The sequence below is a fragment of the Muntiacus reevesi genome, chromosome 2 (genome assembly GCF_963930625.1).
Source record: "Muntiacus reevesi chromosome 2, mMunRee1.1, whole genome shotgun sequence".
In the NCBI taxonomy this organism is placed as follows: Eukaryota; Metazoa; Chordata; class Mammalia; order Artiodactyla; family Cervidae; genus Muntiacus; species Muntiacus reevesi.
In genome coordinates this window covers 56,070,634-56,083,558 of record NC_089250.1, presented here as the reverse complement: position 1 = coordinate 56,083,558, position 12,925 = coordinate 56,070,634, and the positions used below count along the sequence as shown (strand labels likewise).

At 52.9% G+C, this 12,925-nt stretch overlaps 1 protein-coding gene across 1 annotated transcript in view; it reads right to left on the bottom strand.

The window, feature by feature from the left end:
* The window catches only part of LOC136157167 (piezo-type mechanosensitive ion channel component 2-like), an 89,844-nt gene that overhangs the window by 27,307 nt on the left and 49,612 nt on the right, over positions 1-12,925 (bottom strand). The window contains exons 27-33 of the mRNA XM_065919168.1: positions 12,537-12,657; positions 10,548-10,714; positions 9,743-10,053; positions 6,705-6,966; positions 3,381-3,569; positions 2,596-2,792; positions 723-870 (exon numbers count right to left, since the gene is read on the bottom strand). Of these exons, the coding sequence (XP_065775240.1) occupies positions 723-870; positions 2,596-2,792; positions 3,381-3,569; positions 6,705-6,966; positions 9,743-10,053; positions 10,548-10,714; positions 12,537-12,657 (1,395 nt within the window). The remainder of the gene's footprint in view (positions 1-722; positions 871-2,595; positions 2,793-3,380; positions 3,570-6,704; positions 6,967-9,742; positions 10,054-10,547; positions 10,715-12,536; positions 12,658-12,925) is intronic.

The window sequence follows — 12,925 nt, the reverse complement described above, 5'->3', positions numbered from 1 at the left end:
TGATGCCCTTTGAGGCTCGTTCCAATGCCTCCGAACTCCAGAAACCCTCCTGAGCTCCCCTCCCCCTCCCTTCCCATCCCCAAGTGCACTGCTTGGGGATGGGATGTCAGCTCCCCTCTCCCCTTGGACCGTGGAGCACAGGCCAGAGCTGAGGGAGCTCCGGGCAGGTGAGGCCTCCCTCCAGCCCTGCTCCCACTGGCAACGGGCCCTGGTTCCAGGCATGAAGGTCTGGGCCTTGATGAATTCTGGGGATGGGCAAAGGGGACAGAGGCTCTGGACCAGAGAAGCGAGCCATCAACATGGGGGAGGCCCTGTGTTCCCACCGAAGCCCCTGCCCCATCAGTATCCAGCTTTCCCCTTACTTAGTACAAGCTTTTCAGAGAGGCAATAAAACAACAACAAGCTGGACAAGCCATGGAAGACAAGAGATTTCAGTAATGGGGTTGGTAGAATTGCTATTCTAAATACAGGGAGGGGAGAAGGAGAGAGTCGGGGAGAGGGAGACAGACCACCTCTGCTATTAAGAAAGCCAGTCATCTCCCCGGTTATTAAGGAACTAATGGCCACCCAGCTCACCCCACCCCCCCACCTCCCCCCCCCGCAACTGTGGAGGGACACTGCAGCCCCAAGAACCCAGGGGTCTAGGCAGAGGCTCCCAGGAAAGCCAAGTGCTCAGTGGGGCGGTCTGGAAGCCTGTATGGGCCTGGGACTCGCAGGCTCACCCCAAAGGCCCAGTAGCCAAAAAGAACGATGACCAAGTTGAGCACCTCCACCAGGAAAGCCAGGGTGTACACGTCGCGCACAGGGCTGGCCGGGGGCTGGCGGAGGTTGGAGAAGAACCGGCAGATGGAGTGATAGATCCGGAGGGACCTGCAGGAGACAGAGTGATGCTGAAGCCTGCCCTCCTCAGGCAGTCTTGACCTTGACCGCAACTCAGGACTGGCCGGAAAGTTCTGGGAGGAAGTTGTGGCTGGGAGATGCAGAGGTGGGGACCACGCACGGGTTCATTTTCCCAACACCTGTATTCTCTTCATCTCCAATTCCTCCAATTCCATGAAGGCTGGTCGCTTGAGGTCCAACCTCATCACTAACCCAATCATAGGCTCTCAAGGGGTCTCGCCCAGAATCCAGCCAGATGCAGCCTGGAGAAGAGCTTGGGGTGGTGGACCCTCTCCCCACCAAGTCCTCCCTCTGTGACATGAGGCAAGTGGCTCTGCTGCTGAGTTCCAGGCTCCTCACCAGCCAGGTGGGGATGACAAGCCCTGGCGCCAACTATGCCATGGGGTGGCTGTAGGTGGAAAATGTTGGAGTCGGTGTGAAACAGTTCTGAAAATGAGAGAGAGTACAGTGTCCATGTGTGATTACCTGTGATGTACAGGGGCCCTAAAGACGAGCAAAAGGAGGGCAGCCAGGTGACTCTGGGTAAGAGGATGGATGGATACATGAATGAGTGGATGGATAAACGAGTAGATGGATGGATGGATGAGTAGGTGGATGGATGGATAGGTGGATGGATGGAGGGATGGATGGGTAAGCGGGAGGCAGGTGGGTGGGTCAACAGATGGGCAAATGGAAAGATGGTTGAATGAATGGAAAGGAGAAAGGAAGAATGTTTGCATCCAGAGACAATAGATCGATGGAAGGAAGAAAGGTGGAAAGATGGGTAAATTGATGGATAATCGGACAGACAGATAGAAGGAGAGACCAAAGTGTGAACTGAGAAATGCCTGGACAGAAAGGATGGATGGTCACAGCTTCACTGTAGTCCTACAGACAGACGAGCAAGTGGAAAAGTAGGCTGCAACTTTCCCAGATGCAAGTCTGGGATCTGAGTCCCTCGTGGTGTTTTTCCTGAGGCCCGGGAAGATGCAGGCCCCGGTCCTCACCCAGAAGTACCAGGCTCCACAATAAGCATGAGGTCTTCATGGCAGATCTGCCTGCAGGGAAGCTTTCGTTGTGGGGAGGGGGGATGACAGGAGCTCCTAGGACTCAGCTGGCCCCCGCTCCCAGAAGAGCTCCCCTGATCACCTCCTGACAGCCAGCTTCCTGGTTTCCTCCAGCGTCTCCAACAAGCTTCTGCTGAGTTGCTTTTGTCTGAGTGACTGCTTCCTAAGGAGGACCCATGTCTTCCTGGATCCTGGGTCTTGGGGACCCCCTGGCAAGACACAGAGACACAGGCTGTCCCCTTCAGCTTTTCCTCCAGAAGCTGCTTTGGCTGGGACCACCCTACTCCCTACCACCTCAGGGCTCGGAGGGAAGGAACCAGGTGCCAAGTGGTTGCTACCAGCCTTTGAGTCCAGGGCGTGGGCTCACACTCTTGCCTCCCTAATCCTGGGGGACCTGGTCTGGACCCCAGGCTGCAGAAAGAAAAGCCTGGTGGGGTGAGGAAGCTGGCAGGGTGGCCTGGGCACTGGGTGAGGAAGAAGTAACCCCAGACCATTTCCTGGCCCAGATTTGGGGACCCCAGTAGCCTATACTTTCCCAGGCTCCGCAGCTGTGTTGAGACCAATGAGGTTTCCTCCTTGGGCCAGACCTTGGACGGTTTGGGTCCCAGGGTAAGTGGGGTGCAGCCTACCTCTGTGTCCCGTGGCCCACCAGCGCCTCCAGAAGGCCCATTTGGGGGCTGGTGGGGACAATGGCAGCTCCTGGGAGGAGAGGTCCAGGTCGGCCCGTCTCCGGAGGTGCCCACCGCCTGGAGACTCTCCACTGGTATTTCTTCTCTGCCTCCTGCTCTTTCTCTTCCCCTTGCAATAAGCCTGGTCACATGGCAGCTGATCCCACAGCCCCAAGCCCTGGAGGACAAGGTGGGCATGAGGAGTTTGCACCACCACCACACACACACACACACACACACACACACTCATACACCCAAACCAGGGGGAGGCCAGGGGGATGAGAAGGGTGCAGAAGGAGGTTTCTAAGGAAGGCCAGGAAGGTGTCAGGGAGAAGTCTCTGCAGTGTGGGGCCAGATGGGGAGAGAATGGGAAGGGGCAAGTGGCTCTGAGGGGGCAGGGGGTGGGGGCAAGGGGAGAAGGGCCTGAGGGTGCAGCCAGGGTGCAGAGTCAGCTCCTGGTGGGGGAGGGTTACTGGGAACAGGAAAATCTCAAATCAAATGATTTAAACATCACAAAAAAGAAAACACCCTCCAACGGGGAACAGAGCAGCCGTACGTCTGGAGGCTGAGCTGGGCCTTCAAAATTTAATTATCAGTCTCTGCAGCTGAGATGTCCGGGCCAGGGGGGCTCCCTTTCTTGGTCTGGAGAGGGGAATGGGTACCCTGATCTCAGCCAGTCCACCTCTCATGGTCGTGACTAGCAAGTGAGGACTCGTGGGGAGTGGAGCCAAAGGTCACAGCCCCTGGGAGAAGGAGGTGGACACACCTGCAGGGTAGAGCGATGGAAAAACAGGGCCAGCAGCTGCACGAGGTCACCCAACACAGAGCCATCTCGCTTCTCAACCCCGAGGATGTTGGGCAGAGAAAACGGCTTTTCCCTGTTGATGCCAGCGTAGCGCTTTGTGGTCCATGGAAAGAGTCCAAACTGCGAAAAGTATTTGACCACAACAGTAGCCTAAAGAAGGGAAGAAGAGAGAGGTCATTGCGACTGACCTGAAAACACACACAGACACACACACCATTCACACAAACAACCAATAAAACCAGTGAATACCCAGGAAAGCTACCAGGCTTCACAAATGTAAGGAACTGGCTGGTCATCAGCAGAGGCTTGAGATTAAAAGGAAATAAAAAAGCAGAAACTGCCACGAATACATAAGGTGGCCACATGTGCCCCTGCTGAAGCCTGGTCAGCCTTTTTTTAATTTCTTTGAGTTATTACTCCCTTTCTAATTTCTCCTGATATTTGTTGACTGTTAAACCATTCTGATGCATGGTAGGCAGAGTAAGGGGCTTCCTGGTGACTCAGAAGTAAAGAAGTGCAGGAGATGCGGGGTCAATCCCTCAGTCAGGAAGATCTACTGGAGAAGGGCATGATAACCCTCTCCAGTATTCTTGCCTGGAGAATCCCGTGGACAGAGGAGCCTGGTGGGCTACAGTCCATGGGGTTGCAAAGAGTCGGACATGACTAAGCAACTTAGCATGTAGGCATGCAGGCAGATTAAGATGACTCTCCCAGCCTGCCTCTTCTCACAGGCCAGTAGCAGAGGATTTTAAGAGATTGTCCTTTTATGCTGCAAGTGCTCAAAGGTTGCTTTGCATGCAGAATCTCTCCAATGCTTCTGTTTCATAAACTTCTAAAAGTCAGTCTTTTCGGCCAGGGAAACAGTCTTGGGCCTCCAAGGGCCTCCTCAAGGGTTGAGCAGTCATGTTTCTGCTTGGAAATGGGAGGAAATGGAGAGGCACCTTCTGTCCCCAGGGGATGGGCAGGGGGTGGCCGTTGTTCTTCCATCCCAGGATTGCTGGCAGCCAGTGGCAGAACCATGGATGAAGGACCCCCACCTCCACACTCAGTGTAGAAAAGGGGGTCCAATATGTTGCCTGGGACACAATGCCCTCTAGGTTTCCTCATCTGTAAAATTAGAGAGCCAGTCTAGAGCATCACATGTATGGATGTGAGAGTTGGACTATAAAGAAGGCTGAGTGCCGAAGAATTGATACTTTTGAACTGTGGTGTTGGAGAAGACTCTTGAGAGTCCCGGGAACTGCAAGGAGATCCAACCAGTCCATCCTAAAGGAGATCAGTCCTGGATGTTCATTGGAAGGACTGATGTTGAAGCTGAAACTCCAATACTTTGGCCACCTGATGCGAAGAGCTGACTCATTGGAAAAGACCCTGATGCTAGGAAAGATTGGGGGCAGGAGGAGAAGGGGATGACAGAGGATGAGATGGCTGGATGGCGTCATCGACTGGATGGACATGGGTTTGGGTGGACTCCGGGAGTTGGTGATGGACAGGGAGGCCTGGCATGCTGCGGTCGCAAAGAGTCAGACATGACTGAGTGACTGAGCTGAACTGCTAACTCAGAGCATCTTTTAGGCACTTTCTAGTTTGACCCTCGGTAGTTCCTTAAGTAGGAACACATTTTTTTGTCAGTCCATCTGAAGAGGGAGGCAGAATCAGTCCTATGGTTAAGGGCGCCCATGTAGCATCCACAGCCAATTCTAGGCTGATGAAACCCTTGGACAGTTCATTGTAGGGTCAGGATCAGACGCTGGCGTCCACTGACTATCTTTCTGTCAAGTACCCTGTGTTGAAATGCCATCAGAGGCTCTGCCCTGCAGGTAAGAGCTGGTGCTTCAAAGACCCACGGCACGAATGAGTGGGTTGCACCCTGAGCACCACATCAGATTCCTAGGAGGTAAAGGTAAATCTGGGGCAGTAACGGGGAGTCACGGGGGAGATTGCCCTACCCGGGTGGATTAGGGAAAGGGCGCATGCACGCTAAAGAGTGTGGTCCTTTCCAGCTAGAGAGCAGACGTCCAGGAGCATGAAGGCAGGAGGAGGGACGGCCAGTGACCTCAGGCCTGTTACCCACTGCCTGGTGCCTCCTCTCTCTACAATCAGAGATGAGGCCTGGCTTGCCTTCCAAACACCCAACTGAGAGGCCCCATTGGAACATGTAGATTATCCAGACTAAGCCCTTCAAGTGCAAGATGGTATTAACTGAAAGTCAGAATTGTCAGAAGACTTTTAGGGAGATTAAATTTTATTGGACTCAGTTACAAGCAGTAAATCCAAAGAGATCAGCTTCATTTGTAATTAGGAGGATCTTCTTATATACACAAAATGTACCATGGACTCTTAAAAGCGTATTCCTTCCAGGGGATTAAAATATTCTTTATAAGAGTGTTTATTGGTTTTTTTTTTTTAAACCAAAAGCTTTCTTCCTAGCTCAGAAATGGTAGGACGGCAGAGCTTAAGGGTCTCTAGCAGACAGAACTCAGGCTGGTGGCCACCTCCCCTGGGGGTGTTTTCAGTGACTCTGTAGGGGGAACCCAGAGCCAGGAGGCTCTCCTCCCTCCCTGTCTGGGACTCTGGGAGGCAAGGGAGCGAGCCATCATTCACACCCCTCCTAGGCTGATAAAAATGATGTGATGGGAGAAACAACCTAATGACAGGTACTTAACTTTTGCACTAATTAATTTCACAGACAGGCAGTGTTCAAGTTTACAAATGTTGCATCTGAGTCAAAAAGTGCAGCAGAAAGCAAGGCTGGTGGTAAATTATATCCAAGATGTCAAGAAATTAAAATAATGTAAACATGCATTGCCGGAGCCTGATGGGATAAATCCACACGTGCTTATTATGTACCTATTACATGGACGGCGCATGGAAACACTATTCATAGCCGCATCTGACTCTCAAAAGCTATGATGCTCTTTGGGGGGTGGTGTGAGTGCCGGAGCAGAACATTAGGTGTTCCATTTGTTCTCTGGGTTCCCCCAGCCCCCTCACTCACTTGACACCAGCACTCGATGTGTTGCCCCCAAGGCTGCATCAGAAGTGTGTGAGATGGGGACTTCCCTGGTTATCCAATGGCTAAGACTCTGTGCTCCCAATGCAGGCAGCCTGGGTTTGATCCCTGGCCAGGGAACTAGATCCCACATGTGCAACTAAAACTCAGAGCAGCCAAATAAATACACTCAAGTTTTAAAAAAAGACACATGCGGTGGTGACAATGGCAGCAGGTGGGGTGTCCATCCGTTGGCAGGGGCTGGGTCTGCCAGGGGTCCCCTTGGCACCTACCTCTGTGTAATAGATTGCTGCCATCCAGAATCGTTTGGAGGGCCTGGGAACAGAAAGCATGGCCCACAGGAAAGACAGGATGGGGAGAACCATGGAGAGGATGGAGGCCGAGAGTGTGTGGTTGAGAATGATCACAAGATAGCACAGAGTCTCAGACTTGGCCATGGCAGCCTGGTGCAAGGCGAAAGTTAGCTTCACCAGGCGAGGGAGGCTCCGGTAAAACCTGTCCGATTGCTCTAGCTCGTCCTCCTCCGGGGGCAGCCTAGAGGGAGGGAGATACCTTGCTGTAAGTCCAGGAAAGATAGGCCCACGACCCTGGATGGGCAGGCATGTCTGGGTCTTGAGAAAATCCAGTAGGTAAAAAATGACTGCGTTTCCCCAAACTCTACACTGGGAGCAATTTTCCACTTTCCCAGAGTGCTCAGCCACAAAGTTTTCTACTGAACATGCACTCCCCAGATGCATTTTAAAAAATATGTGATTTGGGGGGAAAAAAAAAAACAAAAAACCTCGATTGCTCACAATTTCTCTATTGAGTAGTCTTTTCAAGCAAGTAATCAAGTTCAAAGAACCACTTGCTTTGCTTCCTAGCCTGTGGAGGGCAACACCTTCTGAACCAAGAACAGCAATTTGGGCGGCCACATTGAGCAAGAAAAATGTGCTTGGCTCTGACTCAATTTACAGATAATTCTTGCCTTTTAAGTTACAGATCATTAGCTGGAAACATCCTAAAAGGAACTTTCTGCTGGAGCTGCTGGTCTGTTTGAGTCTCTGAATGACTGGGAGAGAACAGGATGGTTGGTGGTGATGGCAGGCGGGAGGGGGGGCGTGGCAGGTCTTGGACTTGCCAGCCCACTGTCTTTGAGGGACATCCTGCCAGTGGTGAGGTCCTGCTCAACCCTTCCTCCCTCCTGGCTGACCCCTAGCTACTGTGCCTTACCATCTCTGTGACCTCTGTAGACCCTAAAGACATCATTTTAAAAAAACTTTTGATGACTAATTGATTGGGCTTTTGCTTCAAAGGACATTCTAAAATTTTTTAAAAGCCTCATGAATTTGGATTCCAGACTCCTTTCATCTGGAATTTGCAATCAATGGGGATGGTCTGAGATTTATTCCTGCATCCTTTATAAAGGCTGCATTGCTTGGTTGAACAAGCAGGCCCTGGAAGGCCATTGTTGTAGACCTTGAGTTGGGCCACAGGGGCACAGAGATGGACAAGGCAGACCTCTGTCCTCACGGGGTTCATGTCGCCGGGGGCATGGGTCTGGGGCCGGGGGTCTGGGTGAGAGCCACTTCTGAGGAGTTGAGGAAGTCCAGAGGAGGACAGGGAGCCAGGAGGCTTTACAGAGGGGTGGTTGGGCTGGCTCTTGAAGGACAAGAGGCAAACCCTCCAGGCAGAGAGGCAGGGAGAATGGACATTCCAGGTAAGCATTAGATCCTCTGCAACTCAGAAAACAGAGCCCGGGGACTAGAGCCATCAGATCACAAGGGGCCTTGCAAACCAGACTGAGAGTCTGGATTTCATTCTGCAGGAGACAGGAAAGCCCTGGAAGGGTGAAGAAGGAGGTGACATGGGCAGGCTGGGGGGAGTTGAGGTTGGTGTGAAGGGTGTATCAGATGGAGGAGCTGGTGGCGGGCAGGATGGGCTGGTAGGGCAGGCTAGAAGCAATGATGGTTAGAGCAGAGCAGTGGACACAGTAGGGGCTGTAGGTAGAATCCAGAGAGATATTTTCAAAACAGAGCCCTGGGTGCCGCATCCCCTACTGGACATGATGAATAAGAAGAAGAACGATGCTGGCATGTCCTCCTGGGATGCTTCACTAGAGGCTGGATGATTGTGAAGGTTTTGCCAGAGATTTCAAGTAGGGCTTTTGCCAACAAAGACTTTGCTGGGAGCTGGGGGGGGAGGGGCACCAGTCCGTGGAGAAAGGAAGTAATGAACTTGAGTTCTACAAGGTCAGAGATGGCTCCTAAGCAGGTAGGACCCCAGGACTGGAGCTCAGGACACATGCTGAGGAAGGGACAGGAAGGGGACAGTGGGGCAGAAGCCCACAGGGTGGAGGCTGCAGGAGTCAGAGGGTCCTGTAAAAACACAGGGGACGGAGAGGAAGGACAAGGCTCATCTGCCCCTCCACCCTTTCAAGATGTCTGGTGGTGAAGAGACGAGGGGCAGGGGTGTGATTTCTGCAGCCCCCAGGGGACCGCAGCCTGCTGGGTTGCTGAAGGGAGTGGAGGGGAAAGGACTGGGAACAGAACCCATGGAGAAAGTGGAGCAGATGGGCGAGAGCCTAGGATGGGAGAGAAGCCCCGACTCCTGGGACAGCGGTGAGGGTGTGTGGAGAAAGATGGGGGACGGGAAGATGAGGTGTTCCTTCTGGGATGGGGGGCCAGTCAGGGCTGCGTCCGCAGCACCTGGACGTCCAGGTGAGACGGTAGAACACGGCCACATGTGACCTTGAGCCATGGGCTCTGTCCAGCCTCAGTTCCCCTTGTGTCAAATGGGGAGAATGCTCTTACCTTTCTCCCTGGGCTCTTGGTAGCTAAGGGGGTTAACTGATGCAAAATGACTCAGGACCAGCCCAGCAAAGGGGTCAGCGCAGGGAATGGCCATTGTCCCCGCCCACGTGGCTATCACCATGGCTCTGTCCTTGTCTGTCCCCCGGTGTCTGGGACACAGCTGAGATGATCAGGGGATGAGCTTCCTCAGGTTCCTCGATGAGCATTCCCCCCAACGCTGCCCCCTCCACCCAGACCTCCCAGGTGACATTTTTAAAGGGACACGTTCACAAGATCACAGCTCCCACATGGCCCACTGAACATGCCCAGAATAAGGCGGCCTGTCCACATCCACTGGGCCCCTCTGAAAGCCACACTTCACATTTGAGGAAAATTACTTCTCTACCTGCCATGGGCCTCTGTAGTTTGGACACAGAGTATAATTTTGTGGCATTAGCGAAAATGATCCCTTTATAGCCCTCCAAACACAAGGTCTTGACTTTTGGGGAGACCGAGGTTTCACTGGGGGCCTCTGGCACCTGGGGTCGTCCTGGGGCAGGGCGGCTCCTCGGGGCTGAGGGCAATCTGCTCCCTGCCTCAGGGGGTCTTCCAGTGCCTCCTCGGGGGGGTCTTGCCTGGACCTGCAGGTGTTTCTGCGAGGATCCTCTGGGGCCGGGCCCTGTTTCATTTCTCCAGGCGATCGGGCGTCTTCTGGGCGAGACCCAGATAACCCTTTGCCTTCTGGATGCCCCTCCGGCCTCTCTTCCCTCCTGGCTGGGGCTGCGCACGGGGACTCTCGCAAGCGGGCATGACAGCCTCTCAGAATGTCCTCTGTGGTGGCTTTCTTCCCCTACAGAGAAATGTCAGAGTTTCGTCATACAAAGGAAAAAAAGAGGGACTTCCCTGGCAGTTCGCTGGTTAAGACTCCATGCTTATAATACAGGGGGCATGGCTTACATCAGGAAAACTAAGATTCTACATGATGTGAGAAGCAGCCAAAAAGAAAAGGAAAAAAGAGAGGGAAGCAGACGTGGATAAGCAGGGGGAAGTCCGGGAGGGAGCTAGTGGGTGTACTTTGCAAGGATGGAACACAGTTCCTCGCAGTCTGCATCTCAGGACTGGAGCCGGGACCACCAAGGGGCCCTAAAGCCCCTCCGGGAGTTCTGAACACAGGTGGCAGAGCACCGCGTCGCTCCCCCCACCGGCCGCCACAGCGGTCCAAACCAGCAGGGAGGGTGGGTGGCAGGAGCTAACGCGAGGCATAAATCATGAGTCAGCGATGGAGAGGCTTGTCCGCGAGGAATAATTAAAGGCAATTCGTACGGCGAGAGGTGCCAAGCTTGCCTGAGTGACAGCTCGCCACCAGCCGTGGCGCAACCCCCGCAGGGCCCGGGACACCCGGACACTGTCCCCGCCCAGCGCACGCAGGGCTTCGGTGACATCGTCCAACAACACCTGTCCCAGGACCCCGCACAACTGGGCCACAGTGACGAGCCTCCGGGCCAGGCTTCCTGTGGAGAGAGAGCAGGAATCACACACACACTGCCCGTGAAACCCCACGGAGACCATCGCTGTTTCTTTTTGCCAACTTGCCTCGGAGCGACAAGACAATAAACTCCATCCAGTCCATCAACTAAACCTTGAGGGGGCTGCCTCATGGGAAGAATTTCCCTAGACGTCATGGATTCTCGTCCAAAGTGGGGGCCCCGGGTTAAGCAGACGGGCACTGGGGCGGGCCTGAGAGTGACTGTCTCTGAGCGCCCTCGGAGGACAGGACCACACTGTTATCATTTGCATTCTGAATGTTCAGTCAGTAAGTCATGTCCGACTCTTTGCGAGTCATGGACTGCAGCACACCAGACTTCCCTGTCCTTCCCTATCTCTCAGAGTTTGCTCAGACTTATGTCCATTGATTCAGTGATGCCATCCAGCCATCTCATCCTTTGTTGTCGCCATCTCCTTCTGCCCTCAATCTTTCCCAGCATCAGGGTCTTTACCCAGCATTCTGAATAGCTAGCATGAGTTAGGCACTTACTGTGTACCAGGAACTGATGTGATCTTATGGTTCAGTCCTTCAATCCTACAGCATCTCTCTTGCTCATGGTCTCTTACTGTCTTCCTTTCACAGAGAAATCGAGGACCAGAGAAGTGAAGGGGAGGTGGGTGGGAGGGAAACTGAGCACCTGGGATGGGAGTGGGTCTGATTGCAGGCCACCCAGACTTGTGTTGAAGGAATGGCCATTAGAGACAAGGGATAGGGAGGAATGGAAAGGATGTCCTGCCCATGGGATGAGCTGGAAGACAAGAACATCCCTTGACGGGAGGTGGAGGAGCTGGCTTTGTGCTGAGGTGGTCCCAGCCCTGATCCAGCTGAGGGCCCTTGAGCAAGGCATTTAAGCACTTCACCACCCTCTTTAACTGGCCTTTCATCTCTGAGTGAGGCTGTCTGGTGTCAACCCTGATCCATGACATGGTTTCCCCTCCTATAGTTTTTTTCCTTTCTGTTTTGAATACGGCAGGACAATCATACCTACCAGGTTCATCTGAACTTTCTGCTCTGGCTTCAGCTTCCGTCTCACGAGTTGCCAGTCTCTTACCTCCTGAGTCACCAAAAAAAAAAACAAAATAGCCTGGAAAGTCCCATCTGTTTTCGATTGATGTTTTTTTGTAAATGTTTGTTATATCCCCATGGGGGTGTCTGTGTGTCTAAGGTGGACATGATGATGGGAGTGTGGAAATTATAGTCCTGAAACACGCATCACTCGTGACACTGGGACTCTACAGGCCCTGATGTCAAATCAGCTGGTCTTCATTTGCAGACGCTCAGCAAAGCAGGTCCACCTAGAGAGGAAGGCCTTTCAAATTTGTATTGGCTGCTGACCACTACTTGTTAGGGTCCAGGGCTTACCGCCAGTGAATGCCTCACTTAGGAAAGATTGGACACCGGACAGACCACATATTTCTCTCTCCCTGGGTCTGGTTGATGCGTTCCAAATCTCAAGCCATTATGGAAAACACACTTGGAAAAATGCAGATTCTCCACCACTCCCACCCACCCCCCCCATATCTCAGAGTAACCAGTTGGCCCTTCAGCAAATATACCATTGTCCAAGCAGTGTGGACACCTCCATAAGGCACTCGCTCCATCATCAGCATGTATAAAAGTTCCCCTAGGCTCCTATATGCACCCATGACCTCATCTTCCCTCCACACTCCACTTGCTGTCAATGGACCCAGTCACCAGCCAGAACTGTTTGACGCCAGTGTTTCCTAGTCGACCATCTGTTGATCCAAGTTACCACACAAACCCTGCTTTGCTGTCGACAGTAGTACCTCCACTGTGGCGCCGCCAGAGCCCCTCTTCATCACACTCGGGGTTTCCCATCCCCCATTCATCCTCCATCCTCATCCGGAGAGCACACGCCGCACCGTCAGTCCAGGCTTTGTAGGCGAGCTGCAGGGAGACAGTCGTAAACCTGGCTGTGTGCTCCGGCAGTTCCAGGCCCAGACCCTCCTTTTCTTCTTTAAAGGTCACAAAATCTAATTAGAACCATCACTAACTGTATATTCTCGTTGTCGGTAAGCCTTAAATAATAAAAATCAGACCAAATGAGACTAATCAAGGGAGATGGAAAATCAATGTCATATTTGTTCCAAGTAATTTCCTCTTAGAAGAGGAAAGGCTCTTAGGAGCAGTTTGTGAATTTAAAAGATGTTTAAAG